The sequence below is a fragment of the Tiliqua scincoides genome, chromosome 11 (genome assembly GCF_035046505.1).
Source record: "Tiliqua scincoides isolate rTilSci1 chromosome 11, rTilSci1.hap2, whole genome shotgun sequence".
Lineage (NCBI taxonomy): Eukaryota > Metazoa > Chordata > Lepidosauria > Squamata > Scincidae > Tiliqua > Tiliqua scincoides.
In genome coordinates, this window is record NC_089831.1 from 3,538,550 (window position 1) to 3,560,657 (window position 22,108).

General features: G+C 46.8%; 1 protein-coding gene across 1 annotated transcript in view; it reads left to right on the forward strand.

The window, feature by feature from the left end:
* Window positions 1-22,108, forward strand: part of ARID5A (AT-rich interaction domain 5A) — a 45,456-nt gene that overhangs the window by 11,355 nt on the left and 11,993 nt on the right. The window contains exons 2-4 of the mRNA XM_066639435.1: window positions 5,431-5,585; window positions 15,077-15,266; window positions 16,552-16,604. Coding sequence (XP_066495532.1) covers window positions 5,431-5,585; window positions 15,077-15,266; window positions 16,552-16,604 — 398 coding nt within the window. The remainder of the gene's footprint in view (window positions 1-5,430; window positions 5,586-15,076; window positions 15,267-16,551; window positions 16,605-22,108) is intronic.

Sequence of the window (22,108 nt, forward strand, 5' to 3'; positions counted from 1 at the left end):
GTCCAGCCTCCACCGCAGTGCGCCCAGCTCTGTCTTGAATATCTCTGATATGTCTCTTGCTCCTGTCTGACCTAATGAGGAATACAGGCTTGTGGCTGTGTGCATTTTCTGAGTGCAAGAAATTGTGATGGGAGTGGTCTCTCATGAGGGCTTGCGCCGGGCATTTGGTTGAGCAATGTCTAGGAGGGAAGGATGTGGGCACTGGGGGCGCGGTTCACACCATTCAGGAAACCGCATAGAAAGTGAAAGTGGAAAGCTGACAGGTCTGCGCGCGTGTGTGTGTGTGTGTGTGTGTGTGTGTGTCATTTTGTCGCCAAACAGGAAGTGAGTCAGTCGGCTGTGTGCGTCAAAAGAGGCATCTCATCGAGGAAAGCTGCCACTAACAACCATCATGGCTAAGTCTTCAATGGGCACCCCCCATTATTTTACATCCCCAAACAACATCCTTTCTTCGATGAAATTTCCCATCACGGGGCTGGTCTACTGTGGAGTGTATGAATGAGATTTGGAGTGATGTTCTGGCTGAAATCCTGGGTGGTGGATAAAATTTGTCCCCACAGGGCATATTGATGGTACATTTTAACGAAGGGATAACTGAAAAATGGTATTAAAATGGAAGGTATGGTAGATTGCATGCCTGTAAGTGTTGGCTCAGAAGGAAGCCTCACTATGTTCAACAGGGCTTACTCCCAGGTAAATTTGCTGAAGGTTGTAGCCTTTATAGAACATGAGCCATGTCAGTGGCATTGCTAGACGGGTGCGGGGGCTGCGGGCCGCACTGGGTGACACACCGGGAGGGGGTGACGTGCCCTGGGGGAGTGACACACTAAAACCGTGGCATTAGGAGCTACCGCATCATGCCATCCGCCGTTGGATGCGGAATTCCCAGCAGAGTGCAGTGCAAAACACAGAATTGAAATCGCTCCTTTCATTCAAACGTAATGGCCAATAAACAGGAAGGAAAAAATGCACGGATTCCTATGGATCCGTGAAAGTCAGCCGTATTGCGCGTTTACTTGCAAGTAGGCATACTTGCCATAGTCCGTCAGAAAGGGCAGGCTGAGAGGAATGCAATGACACCAGAATGGTCCCGATCCAATGAATGCCTCCCTCCCAGCTGTGTCTGTTGAGCTCAAAATGAAGCCACATGTCTGCATTTACTTGTGAGTAGACAAACTTGCTTTAGTCTGTCGGAAAGGGCAGACTGAGAGGACGTCAGAATGGTCCGCATCCAATGAATGCAGCCCCCCAAAACACCGGAGGAGGTTCCTCCCTCCCAGCTGCGAGTCTATGGAGCCCTATGGAAAGCAAAGCAGCCTCACGTCGTCTTTACTCGTGAGTAGGTACATGTGCCTTGGCTGCTGGTCAGGCCAGGCAAAGGGGAATGTTAGGCCACCAGAAGAGTCCCAATCCGTTGGAGCTGGAGTGCAACAAATGCTCCAGAAGGCAGCCCCCCCCCCCGCCACTAAAAAGGACAAAAAGTGGCTTGAACTGGTAAGGGGAATGTTTTCTATTTTGCACTTGAAAAGCCTGGTGGGTCCTTGTCTTGATATGCCTGAAATAGAAGAACTTTAAACTGGGCACTGGAGAGGGCTGGAAATCTCACTGATTCTTTGGGGGGTGTTATTGCAGGCAGACTACAGAGTAAGCTCCATTGACCACTATGGGACTTACTTCAAAGTAGACATGCATAGGATTGGGGTCACAGACTGCAATCCTACCCACAATTTCCTAAGAGTAAGCCCCATTGACCACTATGGGACTTACTTCAGAATAGACATGCATAGGATTGGACTCACAGGCTGCAATCCTACCCACGCTTTCCTCAGAGTAAGCCCCATTGACCACAATAGGACTTACTTCAGAGTAGATTCATTTGATGGAACAGGACTGGCTCCCCCTTATTTAATTGTTTTATTTTAATTTAATTATTTACAATTATTTGTTTTAATTTGCTTGATGATGTCACTTCCGGCCATGACATCACTTCCAATGGGTCCTGGACAGATTGTCATTCTAAAAAGTGGGTCCCAGTGCTAAAAGTTTGAGAACTGCTGCAATAAGGTGTTAGTAAGCTGACATGGTGTGTGTGTCTGTGACTTTACAAGTTTTCAAAATCACTAAAATCAGAGTTTGGAGGAATAATACCATCATGTTATATATCAATCAATGTGTAATTGTTAATTATGTATTTATAATAATTACTTATATTATACTATACTAGTAAATAATTACTATATTATACTATAATATAATATATATTATTATTATATTATAATAGTTACTTATATTAATAAATAATTATAATAATTTATAATAAAATAAATAATTTATTTATAATTTACACAATTATAATGCGTAATTAATTTAATTATTTACAATTATTTGTTTTAATTTGCTTGATGATGTCACTTCTGGCTATGCCATCACTTCCAATGGATCCTGGACAGATTGTCATTTTAAAAAGTGAGTACCAGTGGTAAAAGTTTGAGAACTGCTACAAGTTTGCAAAATCACTAAAATCAGAATTTGGAGGAATAATACCAATAATTTCATACAGAATGCAATGAAGCTAACCACATTGAAATATCTGTGTTCTAACAAAAGGTACAGCCAAATAACCAGTGGGGGCAGGGCGATGGTACACCAGTGCACCACACCCACCACCTGGGGCGTTGCCCCACCCACTGCATGGAGTGATGCGCAGGCCTCCTGCACAGGGTGACCCGAATCCTAGTGACGCCACTGAGCCATGTATGTTCTCAGGCAGCACTTGGGAAAGATGATGGCTAAGATAATTAAATTATGCTTTTAGGGCAGATTTCTTCCTGATTAGCCAGAGGCTTTTTCTCAACAAAGGTCCTTGGAAACAATTTCAAAGACAGCACCTGAGCACTACTGATGATGATGATGATGTCATGGCTCCTGCTGTAGATGTCCCATAGCTCCGTTCCCACCCCCTGGTGCTCCCTTGACTGCACACCTAGTCAAAATCTGCTATGACGTTCTGCTTAAGGCAGTGATTTTCAACCTTTTGCATCTCATGGCACACTGACAAGGTACTAAAATTGTCAAGGCACACCATCGGTTTTTGGACAATTGACGGCACATCATGCAGTTGGTGGGGGGCTCATATCCTCCAATCAGTGGCGTCACTAGGATTCACGTTACCAGGTGCAGGAGGTCTGTGCGTCACCCCATGTAGTTGGTGGGGCAACGCCCCAGGTGGTGGGTGTGGTGATGTACTATCGTCCCACCCCCACTGGTTTTTTGGCTGTAACTTTTGTTAGAACACATATTTCAATGTGGTTTGTTTCGTTGCATTCTGCATGAAATTACGCGTTGATTGATATATAACACGATGGTATTATTCTTCCAAACTCTGATTTTAGTGATTTTGAAAATTTGTAGAGTCACACACACACACACACACCCCTTTGTCAACTTACTAACACCTTATTGCAGCAGTTCTCAAACTTTTAGCACCGGGACCCACTTTTTAGAATGACAATCTGTCCAGGACACATTGGAAGTGATGTCATGGCCAGAAGTGACATCATCAAGCAAATTAAAATAATTAAATTAACATAAAATAATTAAATAAGCCAGTCCTGTTCCACCAAGTGAATTTTCTCTGTAGTCTACCTGCAATAACACCCCCTCCAAAAGACTAAGTGAGATCTTCAACCCTCCCCAGTGCCCAGTTTGAAGTTCTTCTATTTCAAGCATATCAATACAAAGACCCACCTGGCTTTACAAGTGCAAACAGAAAACATGCCCCTTACTTAAACTTAAAGAGTTTTAAAACTTAAAGAGTTTTAAAACTTAAAGAGTTTTAGCCTCTTTTTTGTCCTTTTTAGTGGGGGGGGGGGAGAGGCTGCCTTCTGGAGCATTTGTTGCGCTCCAGTTCCATCGGATCAGGACCATTCTGGTGTCCTCTCATTCCCCTTTGCCTGGCCTGACCACCAGCCAAGGTACGTCTGCCTACTTGCGAGTAAAGACGACCATGAGTAAGTTAGCTTTGCTTTCCAAAGGGCTCAATAGACTCGCAGCTGGGAGGGACAGACATCCTTCTCGGGTGTTTTTGGGGGCTGCATTCATTGGATCAGGATCATTCTGATGTTGGAGTCCTCTCAGCCTGCCCTTTCCGACAGACTAAGGCATGTTCGCCTACTCTTGAGTAAACGCGGCCATGTGGCTTCCTTCGCTTTCCCTAGGGCTCAATACACTTGCAACTGGGAGGGAGGGACCTCCTTCTTGGGTGTTTTTTGGGAGCTGCATTCATTGGATCAGGACCATTCTGATGTATTTGGAGTCCTCTCAGCCTGCTCTTTCCAACGGACTATGGCAAGTACACCTAACCACAAGTAAATGCATGTGATACGGCTCACTTTCAGTTTCCATAGGGCTCCATGCTTTTTTTCCCTTCTCGTTTTTTGGCCATAACCTTTGAAGGAAAGGAGCTATTTTACCCTGGTTTTTTGCATTGCACTCTGCTGGAAATTCCACATCCAACGGTGTATGGCTTGATGGGGTAGCTCCTAAAGCTATCGTTTTAGTTTGTCATCCCCCCGGCGCATTACCCGGTGCAGCCCACACCCCCCTAGCGACACCACTGCCTCCAATGGTCCTATTAATAAATGACCCTCCACCAAACTCCAAACAAACACCAAACAGCACACCTGGGGACCATTTGCGGCATACCAGTGTGCCACAGCACAGTGGTTGAAAATGGCTGGCTTAAGGGGTTTGTGCTGTAAGACAGTGTCTCCTTTTTTGCACATGTGGTGGTGCAGGAATTCATACAGAGAGGGAGTGTCTTCTGTCAACCAGGATGACTATGATGACGGGCAAGCAGAAGAGGGTGTCTCTTCTGTGATTTGCTGAATGGATTACACATACATACCCCTCATTATTTTAGTTGCCAAGGATGTTTGAATGAACTTAGGATATTTTTGGGGTGCTGAATCAAAAAATGGCATCGGTTTGGGGGGTACAGCATGGCCACTGTATATGCCAATTCAAACAGCTTCCTTATGAGGAAGCCATGGGCTGCCTCACGAAGAAGCTGCTTGAGTCAGCATCTAAGGTGGCTATGTTGAACCCCCAAACATAGAGCCAAAGTAAAACTAGAGTCCCTGCTAATTAAACCGGAAGTCCTATACTTCCGGGTTTGATGGCAGTGCACAAGGATCACTGTAAGTGATCTGCTTTTCATTCGAAGCAGATAATCGTGGCTTGCATTGGTGGCAAGTTGAGGGAGGTGGTGGTGGTTTTGGACCTCAAAATCCACCACCTCCTTAGACTCCTCAAATCTGTTCCAATGCAGCCTGCATCAGCTGGCCTCAGGAATGGACCAGCCCTGTCTCCAAAGGCTCTCACTTGGCTTTTGTGTTCTAAGTGACTTTCCTCTCTTCCTCCTGGCCGCAGCACCCAGCCTTAAAGGCAAACGGAAAAAGAAGTCTGTTTCCATGGCTGAGAATGACTCCCAGGCTGCTCTGGGGCTGTGCCCAGAAGACGAGCCCACAGCAGGAAGTCCCAGTGCCAAAGAGAGTCAAAATGCCCCCAAGAAGCTGGATCAAGCGGTAAGTGGAAAATAACAATGGAATAATACACAAACAAATGCTGGACATACATGCTGAAAATACATGGTTCTTCCCTTCTACAACAGCCCTGTGAAGGTAGGTTGACCGGCCCAGGGTCACCCAGTGAGGCTTGTCATTGGGGAAGGGCTTTGAACCTGGGTTCATCTCTAAACCCTAACTCAACGGGGTTGGACTAGATGACCTTCAGAATGCCTTTGAACTCTTAACGTTCTATGATTCTAAGTGGTAGGTTGAGAGACTTCGTTTCAGTTGGGGATGGGGACTAAGTGAAAGCTTTTTGGGCTATGAGGAGGGATTTGAAGCAAGAGAGAGAGGCAGGATAGTGTAGAGCAGCCATTTTCAACCTTTTCAGCTCACAGCACACTGACGAGGCACTAAAGTTGTCAAGGCACACTACTAGTTTTTAATTACATTATTATGTTACAATTAATTTAATTAATATAACTAAGGACATAAGCCTAACCAGGTCTACTCAGGAGTAAGTCCTATTTTGTTCAATGGGGCTTACTTTTTTCCTGAAAGTGTGGTTAGGATTGCAGCCTTAGATCATTACATGTCAATGAAAGAAATTCCCAAGAAGCTTGGAGAGGGAGGTGTATGTGGTTTCTGGAAAGATTTTGAAGCAGGTCTGTTCAAACTGTTATCAGTTGATATGCTCTGATATGCCAGGAGGTGCTGGCAAAGATTGATGAGACTGAGTATGCTGGAGGGACAGTGAGGAGATGTGGCTGAAACAAGTGCAGGATTCACTGGGGTGGGGGGGGAGAGAGAGAGAATGGGAGGCAACTGACTCTGGACTTTGGAAGGTGGGGAAGAGTGGGGTGGGGGGCAGTAAGAGGGGTTAACTGCAGTTATGATGGGGGGATGTGTGTGCAGGAGGGGAGGAGGTGGGTGGGCGGAAAGAAAAGAATCACTTACCTGCTCATTTATTCAAGAAAGAGTGCGACCAAGCCTCTGTAAGTTTACTCAGAAGTAAGTCCCATGATAGTCAATGGGGCTTACTCCTAGGTAAGTGTGGATAAGATTGTGGCCCATACCCTTAAAGCCAAAGCCTTGCCAGTGGAGGCAAGGCAGGCAGGGTCACTTTGGGGCATTGCAGGCAAGGAAAAGGATCTCCAGGAAAAGGATCCAGGAAAAGGATCTTCCAGCCAGCTGCTTCTGGCTCCTACCTGCTTCCACCTTCAGGCTTGCTCTCGGTCCCTCCTCGCTCTCGCCCTCACTCCCTCCATGTTCCCACTCACCAGGAGCTCTTTGAGGCTCCTCTGGCTGCCTGCCCAATCAGCGCAGGGCAGGCACCAGCAACAGCAGGAGTGTCCAAGCCCCTGTGCAGCTGCCCCTTATCACCTGCTACCGCGCAAGGCAGCTCACTGCTTCTCCCGCACGTGCTGCCACTGCCGCCTAACTCCTTGGCCCCGCAGCACACCTGAGGCAGCCTCATGGCACACCAGTGAAAACCGCTGGTGTAGAGGCTTTTCCCTTTTGTGTGTCTGTAGTGCAAATTGCCCTTTTGTGTGTGAATGTGGTGTGCGTGTTTGACGCTGCCCGCATCAAAATCGGGGCTGGAGCAAGACAAAGTTTGAAAATGGTAGTTTGAAATGTTTGAGAAATGTGTTGGATTTCAAATTTTGTTTCAGCTTGGGGAAAGCAGGGGGAAGTCTGTACGCCAACTTAACTGCTGAAAGAGAAAGGGGATTAGATTTTTTCTTTGAATGGCAAAACTCTCCATTTTTGTGCCACATGAATGAGGGCCACCTCCTATGCTGGGACTAATGGGGGGGTGTTTTTCCAGGAGCCCCCGCATAAAGCTGGGACAAGGTAAATTTTGAAAGACTAAAATGAAAGGATACCTCATCCTGCAGAATCACTGGAATTTGAATTCAGATCTTCAAGGCAACCTTTCCAAGCATGAATGTTACCTTGAATTGCTCAGCTTGCAAATGACACACTTTTTATTTCTGCCCCCTCAGTGGTGGGAGTCTTTCCCCCCTCCCCCTTCGCACCCCATTTCTTCCCTAACAATGGCTACTAAAGCCATTGAGCGGGGAGGCTGAAAAGGAAAACAAAACAGTCTTATTTTAGTACTAGTAAAATAATTCCACCATTAAGAGCCATCTGGAGATTTAGGGGAAACCTGAAGTGTTGGATTTACTGGTGATAGACAACTGGCTGCTGCCATTTTGTTCCGCAGAAGTCTCCTTGAAGTGACATGTATACACTTAGTCTGTGGAACTCCTTGCCACAGGTTGTGGTGATGGCCTTGCAAAGGGGATTGGACAGACTGATGGAGGAAAATCCATCACAGGCTACAAGCCAGGATGGATATGTGCATCCTCCTGGTTTTAGGTGACATAAGAACAGCCCCGCTGGATCAGGCCATAGGCACATCTAGTCCAGCTTCCTGTATCTCACAGCAGCCCACCAAATGCCCTAGGGAGCACGCCTGATAACAAGAGACCTGCATCCTGGTGCATCCCTTGCAACAACAACAACAACAACAACAGTATTTATATACCGCTTTTCAACAAAAGTTCACAAAGTGGTTTACAGAGAAACCTTGCATCTGGCATTCTGACAGGCTACCAAGATGTAAGCTGCCTTAGAAGGCCAGGTGCAAGGGAGTGGCAACAGGAGATGGGGACCTTGTCTTGTGTGCTCCTTGAGACATTTTGTCAACCTCTGTGAGCTACAGGAAGCTGGACTAGATGAACTTGATCCATTGGGGCTCTTTTGATGACACGGTGTCCAACTTAGCATCATTCTGGGGTTTCTTGGTGGAAATGGCAGCTGCTGGGAAGCGTCACCCCCTCTTCTCAAATTCTGGCATGCAGAGAGGGGTTTTTTCCCCCAAAGTGAGGCTGAAATGAGAAACAGAGGAAAATGTCAAAAATTTCCAGACCTGAGGTCTCAACAACAACAGAAGCTGCTTGAGAGAGAAACAGAAAATGTAAGCACCTTGGATGTCGAGGAAGAGAGACCCGCCTGAACGTCTGAGATGAATGTGTCGTTGCCAAGAAATGCCAGCTGGTCATGAGAAATAGGGTTTTTGTCGCTTTCCCCTTCTCCTCCCTGCGCATTCTGAAAAATACAGATGACTTTGGAAGAGGCCAACATCTTGCTGACCCGGGTTGCTCTCTCCCTTCCCCAAGGCTGCGGCCTTGGACTTGGTTTGCCATCAGACCTCCCCAGAGAAGCTCGCCAGACCCAACACTGCAACTCTGGCAAAAGCTTGCCACTTTCAGAGAGATTCGTTCAAGCTCAGCCCAAAGGCTATTTTGATTTGAATTGGCTTCTGCCCTCACTACATGGTCTCATCTGTTTGTCCCTTTGTTGACTGTTTTCTGAATTTTTGTGGTTATTGTGGTTTGTTTAGGTAGCCACTGTGCTGCTGTTTCATTTTGTCATTTTTATTTTGTTGCTTGCTTGCAAGTCCAAGTTGATCCATATAGGCAGATCGATGCTGGGAAAGGAGATAGGATATGGCGTACACTGGTGCTGCTGATCCCACTCACCCCATCAGCACTCCTGCTGCCCCATTCCACCCCTCCCAGCCCTCTCCCTGCATCAGACATATCTGGTCTGTGGCTCTGGCCACTGCACCAGCTAAGAACGCTGTCACAAGGTACTTTTACAGTGCTTTTGTGACGGTACATGCCAATGGAACACGTGTTCCACTGGCGGGTCACTTGGTAAGGATTGGGACAAAAAGGCATTAAACAGCTTTATCATATCCATCCTGAATGATAAGAACATAAGTACAGTCCTGCTGGATCTAGTCTAGGCCCATCTAGTCCAGGTTCCTGTATCTCACAGTGGCCCACCAAATGCCCCAGGGAGCACACCAGACAACAAGAGACCTGCATCCTGGTGGCATGAAGGTGACCTTCAGTGGCATCGCTAGGGGGGTGCAGGCCACACCAGGTGACGCACTGGGGGGGTGACGCACCGGGGGGTGACGCATTAGGAGCTACCGCATCATGCCATACACCGTTGGATGCGGAATTCCCAGCGAAGTGCAAAGCAAAAAACAGAATTGAAATAGCTCCTTTCCTTCAAAAATTATGACCAAAAAACCGGAAGGAAAAAATGCATGGATCCCTATGGAAAGTGAAAGTGAGCTGTATTGCACGTTTACTCATGAGTAGGTGTACTTGCCATAGTCTGTCGGAAAGGGCAGGCTGAGAAGAATCCAACGACACCAGAATGGTCCCAATCCGATGAATGCAGCTACAAAAAAACACCAGAGAAGGCGGTTCCCCCCCAGCTGCGAGTCTGTTGAGCTGGAAACGAAGCCACATGGCTGCGTTTACTCATGAGTAGGCAGACTTGCCTTAGTCGAGGCAGGCTGAAAGGACTCCAACAACGTCAGAATGGTCCAGATCCAATGAATGCAGCCCCCCAAAAACACGGAGAAGGAAGTCCCCCCTCCCAGCTGCAAGTCTATTGAACCCTATGGAAACCGAAGCAGCCTCACGTCATGTTTGCTTGCTAGTAGGCAGACGTGCCTTGGCTGGTGGTCAGGCCAGGCAAAGGGGGATGTGAGGACACCAGAATGGTCCTGATCCGATGGAGCTGTAGTACAACAAATGCTCCAGAAGGCAGCCTCTTCCCCCCCCCCCACCCACTAAAAAGGACAAAAAAGAGGCTTCAACTGGTAAGGGGCATGTTTTCTATTTGCACTTGAAAAGCCAGGTGGGTCTTTGTATTGATATGCCTGAAACAGAAGAACTTCAAACTGGGCACTGGGGAGGGCTGAAGATCTCACTGATTCTTTTAGAGGGGATGTTATTGCAGGCAGACTACAGAGAAAATTCACTTGGTGGAATAGGACTGGCTCCCCCTTATTTAATTATTTCTTTTATGTTAATTTAATTATTTATAATTATTTGTTTTAATTTGCTTGATGATGTCACTTCTGGCCATGACATCACTTCCAATGGGTCCTGGACAGATTGTCATTCTAAAAAGTGGGTCCCGGTGCTAAAAGTTTGAGAACTGCTGCAGTAAGGTGTTAGTAAGTTGATATGGGGGGGGGTCGTCTGTGACTCTACAGGTTTTCAAAATCACTAAAGTCAGAATTTGGAGGAATAATATATATCATCATGTTATATATCAATCAATGCGTAATTTCATGCAGACATTGAAACAAACCACATTGAAATATCTGTGTTCTAAGGAAAGGTACAGCCAAAAAACTAGTGGAGGCAGGGCGATGGTACATCATCTCACCCATCTGGGGCGTTGCCCCACCCACTACATGCCCCACCCACTACACCCACTACCCACGTGCAGGCCTCCCGCAGGTGACAAGAATCCTAGTGCTGCTTCCCTTGCATCTGGCATTCTGACGTAGCCCATTTCTAAATTAGGAGGTTGCACATACACATCATGGCTTGTAACCTGTGATGGATTTTTCCTCCAGAAATTTATCCAATCCCCCTTTAAAGGCATCTAGGCCAGATTCCATCACCACATCCTGCTGCAAGGAGTTCCACAGACCGACTACATGCTGATCAAATGTAATGATCAAACTTAAGAAGGCATTTCAGAATTTGGTAGTTCAAGGTGAGCATTGCCAGCCCTCCCTGCGTTTTGTCCTTGCAACTGTTTAAGAGGCAAATTTATGCTCAGAGGGAGCTTTGTGGACCACCAAAGATTTGAACCCATGGAGAACCTGTTCTAGCATCTTAACCACTACCCCACACTGGGCTCAATAGCGTAGTAGTTCATACATCAGAAAAAGTAAGGGTTAAGAGAGTTGGAGGTGGTGTGATGTAGGTCTTAGAAGGTGCATGAACACTGGGCACAAACGCACATACATGTTTTTTTTATCATTGCTGACCAATCAGGTTTTGGAAACAATGGCACACTTGCCGAACTTGGTTGACAGAGGGAATTGAATGAATACACCACCATGGGCCACCAATTCCTCTATCACAGGGGTGCTCACACTTCTTTGGCTCGAGAGCTACTTTGAAACCCAGCAAGGCTCAAGATCTACCAGAGTTTTTTTTACAATGTTCGCGCCATCATAACATATAACATTTATGTGTACAATGTATGTTGGTGTACCTTGAGCCCCACTGAGTATAACAGGACTTACTCCTGAGTAGACATGCCTAGGATTAGGCTGTGAGGCTGCAATCCTAGCCACACTTACCTGGGAGTAAGCCCCATTGAGTACAATGGGCCTTACTCCCAGCGTTTCCTCCCAGAGGCACCTGAAGGGGGGGGGGGTCGGCACTCTGCGATCTACTCATTTTGCTTCGCGATCTACCGGTAGATCGTGATCCACCTATTCAGCACCCCTGCTCTATCATATTACTTTCAACAGTCTAAATTAGCCATTTTCAATGTTTTTCTGTTACGACACACTGTCCTCTATGGTCTTCACCTTTCGTGATGTCACTTCTGGTGTCCAGAGGACTCTTCTGGGTTCTGCGGCTCTGCTTCTAGGGCAACTTTTTGTAGTAACAAATGGTCTGTTCCTTTTTCCTATGCCAACTCTCAAACAATTTGTTACTACAGACAGTTTGTTCAGCTGCCCTAGAGAGATGCAGAACCAGGAAGAGTTTTTCAGTGATTTTCAACATGTTCCAAACCCCTGTGGCACAACCTGCAGAGATTGCACAGCACACCGGTTGAAAATTGCTGGTCTAAATAAACACAAGACCTATTGGTTTTCTCCAGCCTCAATGTCTGCAGCTCATCTTCGTGTACATACTTTGTATTGATTTGCAAAAGTTGTCTCCCTGGGGCAGAATCTGGATGAACCATGTGCCTACCCCAGGGTAAAAAAATATATACCCAGAGAGAGTCCTCCAAGACATGGTACTCTTCCCCAGGCCCTTGTGCCAGTTCAGAATTGGCTCCGTTTGAAAAGAAAACCGGCCCCTGAAATAGCACTGCAGCTAAAATAGCACGTCTGCCTCGCAAAGCGGCAAAAAGAATAGAAAGGCGCAGAAGCGCTCTGGGAGCCAAGCAGCTGCCTTGCCCAAAAATAGCAACAAGTTTTATAACTCTGGAAAATGTAGAACAAACAAATGCGAAACATTTTTAGCCAAGGAAGTGCAAGAGTGGGGAGGGAGGGGGGAGCGAGAATTTGTCCCGTTCTGTTTTCCTGGAAACAGCCTCTCATGTTCTCGCACTTCTCTAGCACTCTGACCAACTTGGCAGCCTTCCCAGGCTTGAGAATAATACACTCTGCTTTGCGCTCTCTCTCCCTCTCTCTCAAGCTGAACAAGCTGGTTACTCTTCGGAGCTAATAAATTACCTTCGACCACAAAACAGCTTTTGATGAGATTGACCAGCCAGGCCTTTCGGTAGTGAGCACTGCAACTTATTGGCAACATTTGGGCTTTGCACAGAGAAGGCCAGCAGTGGCGTAGCTAAGGGAGTGCAGGGGAGTACATTGCCCCAAGCACCACGCCTTGAGAGGGTGTCTTAGAGGGCATTTCCTTTCAGAGACCTCTAAGATGTCCAACCTCTAAGACGTACCAACCCAGGGCCTCTAAGATGGGGCGGGTGTTTAAAAATTTTTGGGTGCTGTTATGGGAGTATGGAGGGGGGGTGTTAAAAAATTTTGTGCCTCTGGGGGCTAGATGCATTAGCTATGCCTCTGAAGGTCAGGTCATTGGCTTGCTTAGAAAATGTCTGCCCTGCTTCAAAACATGGGTACCCATTTCTGCTTCACAAACATTCAGGGCTTACAACTCTAACAATGAAAAAAAGATCAAAGAGCCCAAAGCTCACCCTGAGCCAAAATCTGTCACTCTTGAGCATCACTGCCTTATTTGCAAGCAGAGAAAGTGGAGCAGCCAGGTGAGCCAGAGACACACACACCCCCAGCATGTGGGGTGCAGTGCTCTCATGCACCATTTCCTCACATCCTCTTCAATTCTGTCCCCTCTTCCTTTCTGAATCCTTGGTGCAGGAAGAGGAGTAGTAGTGGAGACAGGTAGGCAGGTGGAGGTGCCCAAGCAACCACCTCATTTGGTCTCCTGTATGCCATTCATTGATTGCCAGCCATTCATTGATTTTCATAGTATAACTTCTTGGCATCGATGGCTTCTCCTACAAGGTGGCCAATGCCACCTACCCAGAAGTCCCCTAGGACAGCACCATATGACAAGGAAGCAGCATTCTACTTGAGAGTAGAAAAAATCGTGGTGGCCATCCACTGGAAGGAGAGTGGCTAAGCAACAGGCAGTGCTCCCCCCCCCCCCACACACACACAAATGCAAGCAAGGTCATGATTATTTCAGGGCAACTTGCCTCTAATTTTGAGCAAAGGTTCTGGGATCAGCCCAGTGGCCTACCCAGGTCATTTGGCACATGGGACCCATAAATTTTATGCACTTCCTATGACAATTATTTTCAGTGATGCTAATAAAGACAACATAAGAGGTCAGTCAGTGTCCTGTGAGAAAACATTGAAAGTCGCTGTCCCATTTGGCCCCAAGTTGGTCCTTGGGTCCGCAGTCTCAGGCTGAGGTCTTCCTTTGCATTGCTGTCCAAAGGTGTTTTACAACCAAGGGGCTGGCTGCAGGGAATGGACCCTTCCACATGTGCTGTGTGTGCCCTGCCCGTGTGCTGCAGGCCCACCCTGGGAATGGAACCCATCCAGATACACTTGAAGCAGACGGTGCTGGACTTCATTAAACTGCTGCCACTCTTCTTTTGGTAAACATGCCTGCTTGTTGTTTGGCTAATGGACTCTGGGGTTGCAGGTCACAGATCTCAGCGCTAGGGCTTCTGCAGCTAGTGTGCAACCCAAGCAGAGCTCCATCTGTTTTCTGTTAGGTGGAGAGCCAGTGATCCGAGTCCCTGAAGTAGCAAATTATTTTTATTTCTTTAAATTAGAAATGAGATGAAGCCTTGGCCCTTTGAAGTTGTTTTCCAATCACGGAAGGATCTGGAATGGGAGGGAGTTCAAGTCATGTGCTTTGTGGCTGGGGTCATGTGGCCTGGAGGTCAGAGGCAGGATCAGTACCACTGAGAGACTGCAGGCACAGGAGGCAAATTCTGGGCTGCAAAAATGTTTGCAGTTCCCAATATTCTCTGGACCAGGGGTGTCAAACTTGTGTCACACAGCAGGCCGAATAGCATTCATGAGCAATGTCATTAGGAAGTGATGTCTAAGTACAGAAATAAGTGAAGGGTCTTTCAGTGACCCACATGATGATTGGGCTCTCCCAGCGCAATCTCCCTTTCAGCAGTGCCAGTGCGTCACTTCGCATCTCAGCAACTGAGACCATCTGAAGGGGTGCTAGGAATGCCCACCTATCACTCAGGCCAGCAAAAGTGTTCCACGGGCTTCACTCATCCAGCCTGCATCTTATGCTTGACACCCCTCTTCTGGAGAGAAAGAAACGGGTTTAAAGCCAGTTTCTCTGAAATGTCTGTGTCCTTTTGTGCCTTGTTTGGGTCGCTTCCTGGAAACTTCATACCCATTTTGTCATCGTCCCCTCCAGGAATCTCCAGCAGCTAAGTTGGATGCTGTTACCAACGCTGAACCGAAGAGCCCAGCAGAGGAGTCCGGAGACGAGCAAATGCTGAGCGCTGAGAAGGAAGAGGAGCAAACCTTCCTGGTCAACCTCTACAAATTTATGAAGGAGCGTCACACGCCCATCGAGAGGGTGCCTCACCTTGGCTTCAAGCAGAGTATGTCTCTTGCCTTCTTTCTAGACTGTGCGAGTGTCCTGTTTCCCCAGACGCTGCTGCTTAGCTTTGGCCAGGTGAAAAGTGCCTAAGCAAAACCAGCCATTTGCAGCAAATTGTGGTTTCTAAACATCTAAACCATAAAATTGTGGTTTCAACCATGCTCGGTGCAGTTGCCCAGGAACAGCTGTTCTGGCAGGTGCGATTTCCTGTGTATCTTTTTGTGATGATAGGGGTGACACTGGGATCACAGAGGAACCTATTGGCTAGTGTCCATGATGTGATTGCCTGGCATTCCTCTCATACCTAGATGAACTATTTATTTTATTGTTTAGCTGTGGGAAATACTTAGTGAACTAATTTTTTTGTTGAAAAGCAGCTAATAATAATAATACAGATTGTCACTTGCCATCTGCAGTGGTTCTGTTTCCAGAACCCTCATGGATGCAGAAAACTGCAAATAGTAAAAAAATAAAAATTGTACCCCTTTTTAAATCACGATTTAAAAACTGTTTTTCTTACCATTGCAGAATGGCAGGCAGGCAGTCGCTGGCTATCAGAATAGATATTTTTGGGTCACATCAAGTACCCTCCCTTGGCTCTGGCTTGCTGAAGAATGCAACGCAGAAGTGATTAACCATTTTTGCTTTGCATTCTGGGGTGGCCAAGGGAGGGGGTCGTGATCTTGGTGCGACCCAGAAATAGCCATTCCAATCACATGACTGCCTGCTGGTCTGCAGTGGTAAGAAAAGCGGTTTCTAAACTACAATTTAAAGGAGCGCTATTTTTTTAAAGAATTGGTAGGGCCCTTCTAGTCTGCAGTGGCCATCTGCATTGAGTCAAATCTGAGGATGGAAAAACCATGCATGATAAGGACTGCCTGTAATAATAACATATATGCACCATTTTGAATGGCTTACTAATTTCTAATCCACCTGACCCCTTTTTTTCTCCTTTGGGAGGCTGTGCATGCACCCTATTGAATACATGCCCTCGGCTATTAAGGAAAGAGCTAAAGCTAGTTGTCTTCTGAAGCAATGCTATCCCTTCCCAGCAGCAAAGTTGGCATGGTTCCTTTTGTTTGATAGGAATGGGAGTAACATTGGTGTCAAGGGCGCCTATTGGCAGTATCCATGCCGAGCACTCAGGAAGTCCAGCACTCAGCACTGCGTTCTGCAGATTTTCTGTTTTTGTCTGGAATCACAGCCTTATCTCAGATCAACAGGTTGTATAGTTTCTTGATGCTCTGACTCCTCAATGTGTTGCTTGTTCTCTTTTGTCTCCCTAGTTAATCTGTTTAAAATCTACAAAGTCGTGGAGAAGCTTGGAGCTTATGAACTGGTAAGAAAAGAAGGACATTTCGGGTTGTTACTGGAACAGGGGTGCAGACTTCTTCAGGATCACTCAGTATAGGAGGAACCTCTCCTAGAAGTCTTTTGAACCACAGTGATTTTCAACCAATGTGCTGTGGCACATTGATGTGCTGCAAAAGGTCCACAGGTGTGCCATGGGAGTTTGGAGCACAGAGACTGAAAATAGCTGAAAATCTCTTGCAGGTTCTGTTGCTCTGTTTCTAGGGCAACTGTCTGTAGTAATGGATAGACCAGTGGTTCTCAAAACATTTTAGCCCAGTCCCCAGTTTTTACAACGACAATCTGTCCGGACCCACCAGGAGTGATGTCATTAACCTGTCATGGCCGGAAGTGATATCATCAAGCAGGAAAAAATTTTAGCACTCCTAGGCTCCAAACCTATTCACACTTACCCAGGAGTAAGCCCCTTTGGGCACAATGTCTTATGTCTGTACTTTCCAGCACTGGCATAGCAGTGCCAGTGGGACGTGTGCTGCATCCTGCAGTTGGATGTCACTCACAGAGGCCTCCTCAAAGTCAGGGAATGTTTGTTCCCTTACCTAGAGCTGCATTGCCCTTTGGGTTAGGATTGTGCCCTTTGAGCATAATCCTAACCCAAAACAGGCCTACAAAATTGAGGGTCAGAAAGCGTTTCCCAAATTTTATGGTGGTTTGATATGAATTTGGGGTGCCGATTCAAAAAATGGCATCCGTTTTGCCCTATCATGTCTAGTTTTGGAGATATAGTATAGCCTCATTGGTGAATGGTTCAAGCAGCTTCCTCATGAGGAAGCCATGGTGTAGGCTTCCTCATGATGAAGCTGCTTGAACCATTCACTAAAGAGGCTATGCCGTGACGTGATAGGGCAAAACAGGTGCCATTTTTTGAATCGGCACCCCAAATATACCCAGGAATTGGTGTTTAAGGAAGCAGAATGTGTGTTGGCCTGTGTTATCATTATTAAAAACATATACGTTGTAGCCTGTTAAAAGTACAGATCTCCCCAAATGCAGTCACATACCATGGTGGCATCAAGTCTAATATACCAAGATAAAATATTGAATTGAATGGGGACCCACCTGAAATTGGCTTGTGACCCATCTAGTGGGTCCTGACTCACAGTTTGAGAAACTGTGGGATTGACAATTCATTACTACAGACAGTTACCCTAGAAACAGAGCTTCAGTACCTGGACGAGTCTCCCAGAAGCAGGAAGTGACTTTACAAGAGGTGAAGACCATAGAGAAGACCATAGAGTGTGCCACAAGGAGAAAAGCGTTGAAAATTGCTAGTCTATAAAATAGTCATGACACTAAATTGATTATTTTTTTAAAAAGTTATTTATTGATTACAATTTAAAATCCCTCCCTTCTCCAAAGACTATTGTGTGCAGAACATGAACCTTTCATTGCATCCTTCCAACAACCCTATGGTTGTTGGCTGGCGGGGTGGGGGTGGGGAGATTAGGCTGAGATGTTATATTATAGTTGTTTAATATAGTTGCCACAAGGACTGGTGCCTTATTTGAGGAGATTACAATAAATTCTGTGAAGTCAAACTTGGTGAAAGATTGCAGAGTAATGGTGATCTTATGCGCATCTTCTCAGAAGCAAGTCCTACTGTGTTTAGTGGAATTTGATCCCAGGTAAGTGTGTTGCTTACAGCGTAGAATGGTTTGCGGAAAGAGTGAAGGAGTAGAGGCAGTGGCGTAACTAGAGGGAGTGCAAAGCACCAAGTTTTGTAGGGAGCCTCACCACAGCATGCAAGGGCCCCTTTGGAGCCATTCTGGGCAAGGGAGCAAAACAGAGGCCAATGGTCAGTGGAGTAGAGGGGTTAAAGATATTCATGCTTGTGTATCTTTTAATGGAGGTTTTCCCACAATGCCTCTGGGAGATTGGCTTATCATTCATGCTGCAAAGATAATGGCCTTTCAGCCTTCTTCTTGCCTTAAAGCTACATGTTTTGGGGAAGTAACTGGAGACTCATCTCCTGGGGTTCTGCAGGTCCACTACAGTGGCAAGCCAGTGCAAAAACATCTATTGAAAGTCAGGCTGAGCCAAAAGCCCCCCTCCTTCCCATTTTATCCCCTATTCACAGGCAACAAAATGGTGATATCAGCTTTTTTCAAGGGTTGAAAGGTGTGATGCTTTTCCCAGCAGCTGCCATTTTGTTTCTTCCAAATCCCTCCTCTTGACAATGTAGCTACAACATAGCTACGTGATGGCCCAGTGTCGTTCTGAGGGGGACTTCCAGAAAAAAAAAATAGTGTCTCCCATTTAAAGGTGAGCCAGAATGTTGAGCGACAGTCCCTCATCTAGAAGGTTTTAAAGTCCTTCTGGTTAAAAAGAGAGAGGATTCTGAGTGATCCCGCAGCTTGGGTTTGTGCTGGCTCCTGGCAGAGTTGGAGTTCAGGTTCTGCTGTATGTCCCTAATGAACTTTCTGAGAACCACAAAGGATGGTGGTTATGATACTTAGTGGGCATATACTATAGGCCTGGGGTCGGCAACCTGCCATTCTGGAGCCGCAAGCGGCTCTTTGAGCCTTCTGCTGCGGCTCCGTGCAGGGCCAACCCGTCCCGGGGGGGAGGGGCTCGCCCCTCCCACAATGCAGCTGCCGCTCACCAGCCCGAGCACACGGGCTGCGGCTGCGCCCCATAGGAGAGGGCGCGAATGGCTGGCGGAGCAGCTCCTGCCCCCGCCACTGCCGCACGTTCCAGAGAGCCCGCACCACCGCTGAGGGCGAGCCCCCACACATTCCCTCCTGCCCGAGCCGCAGCGCCAGCCGCCTGCCCGTGTAGGGGAGGGCACGTAAACAAACGGGGTTTGAACACCCTGATGACCCCCCTTCCCACAAGCAGCCCTGACCCCAAGGAGCCAAGGCAAAAGCAAGCAATTGAGTGGAGCTGCTCTGTCCTCCTCCCAAGCTTAGAGCACAATCCTGTGCGTGTCTCCTCAGAAGTAAGTCCCATTGTGCTTGCTCCCAGGAAAGTGTGCACAGGATTACAGCCTTTAAACTCCCCACTCAGCATTCCCCCCCCCCCCCCGTCACTCACTCACACTCTCACTGCTCCATTTCCTTCACTTGGAAACGTGAAAGGGGTTTGGAGACCCCTGCACCAGATGGTATTCTGTATATGTTTGTATACTGTTTGTGTAACATACTGTATATATAGCACCAAAGCATATTTCATGGTTGGGAAGTAATCACTGTTAGTATGCCTTTTATTTTATGCAGTTTTGAACTCTTAGCTTGTTTATTCAGGAGCACTTTTGTGAACAGTGTTAAGTAGTACTAAGTGGTCTTGTTCAGAGGTAGTATTGTGTGGAAAGGCATTTACAGAAGTACAGAAGTAAATGACAGTAAAGAATGACAGTATCCTTCACAAGCAGTTCACCTGTGCACAATCTAAAACTGTTGTTCTCCAACTGTGGGTCTGGACCTGATTTTTAGTGGGACCTCTAAGAGGGGAGTGTATTATATAACTGGGACCTACAAGAGGGGAGTGTATTATATAACTGGGACCTATAAGAGGGGAGCGCAAACTATATATGCAGTGTTATCTTCATTTTAGATGTCAAAAGGGTTTTGTGGCTCCCGAGGTTTTCTTTTTTCCGGAAAAACGGGTCCAAATGGCTCTTTGAGTGTTTAAGGTTGCCGACCCCTGCTATAGGCCTACACCTATGATACTATAGGTCAGCCATTTTCAATCACTGTGCCATGGCACACTGATGTGCCGCGAATGGTTCCCAGGAATTTGGGAGAGGGTCATTTATCAATAGGACCATAAGGGGATGTGAGCTCCCACTGACAGCACAGTGTGCCTTGTCAGTTGTCAAAAAGCTGATGGTGTACCTTGACCATTTTGGTGCCTTCCCAGTGTGCCACGAGATGAAAAAGGTTGAAAATCACTGCTATAGGTCTACACTAGGGGTGCCCAAACCCCGGCCCTGGGGCCACTTGCGGCCCTCAAGGCCTCTCAATGCGGCCCTCAGGGAGCCCCTAGTCTCCAATGAGTCTCTGGCCCTCCAGAGATTTGTTGGAGCCCACACCGGCCCGACACAATTGCTCTCAGCGTGAGGGCGACTGCTACCTCCTCTGCTTGCTGTTTCACGTGTGTGATGTAGTAGCGGCAGCAAAGGAAAGGCCAGCCTTGCTTTGTGCAAGGTCTTTTATAGGCCTTGAGCTATTGCAAGACCGTCATTCATTCATATAAGTTCATCTTTAATATATTAATTTATGTAAATGTATGTAAATTTATTCAAATTTTAAATGTAAATTAATTCTTTTTTCCCCCGGCCCGCAACATAGTGTCAGAGAGCTGATGTGGCCCTCCTGCCAAGAACTTTGGACACCCCTGGTCTACACCAGCAGTCAACATTTTTTTTTTCATGGCATGCTGACCTAGTTTTCTCTATGGTCTTTGCCTCTTGTGATCTAACTTCTGGCTACCTGGAGACTTTTCTGGGTTCTGCAGCCTGTTTCTAGGGTAACTGTCTATAGCAATGAATTGTCTGTCCCCCTTCCTCCACAGTGACAATTTGTTACTACAGACAGCTGCCCTAGAAATAGAGCCACAGAATCCAGAAGAGTTAGTTAGTTAAGGCGAAATCCTAACCCCTTATGTCAGTGCTTTCCAGCCAATGGGACACGTGGTGCATCCTGCAGTTGGGTGTCACTCTCGGAGGCCTCCTCAAAGTAAGGGAAAGTTTGTTCCCTTAACCTCAGAGTTGCATTGCTCTGGATTAGGATTCTAGATTGCGCCCTTAGTTAGTTAGTTAGTTCGAACTTTCTTTCTTTCTTTCTTTCTTTCTTTCTTTCTTTCTTTCTTTCTTTCTTTCTTTCTTTCTTTCTTTCTTTCTTTCTTTCTTTCTTTCAGTGATTGTCTTAGCTGATGTGCCAGACCAGCTCTTGAGGCTGACTGGAGACCCCTATCTGTTTATGGCTTCAGCTGCTGATGAACATGATGGGGAGAGGAGAGCTGTGGCAAGGATGCCATCGTGGGGAGGGGAACATGTCTTCCTCTCCTGCTTGTGGGCTTCCCAGTGGTAATTGGAGGGCCACTATGGAATGCAGGATGGTGGGCTTTGGGCCTAATCCATCAGGGTTCCTTCCATATGTTCATCAAGTGGAGTACAGTGGGGTGATCTGGCCCTTTGAAAGGTGGTCAGTTGCTAGACCAGGGGTGTCAAACATAAGGCCTAGGGGCCATATGCGGCCCCCAGAAGCTTTTAATCCAGCCTTCAGGCTCTCAGCTGCTGAGGTGTTACAGCTGAAATGGCAGCCCACATGAAAATTGGGCTTTCCCAAATCTTGAAATATGATCCAGTTTTGCGTACTTTCTTTTCTGTCATTTGCAGTTAATGAGTTTCTATATGAGGTCTGATTTCTGGCCGTTAGCTGCTTAATGATGTCACTTTCTGCTTAATGACATCACTTCTGGCCCTCAGGTGGAGCCCTGAATGCTAACTTTGGCCCTCTCTATGGAACGAGT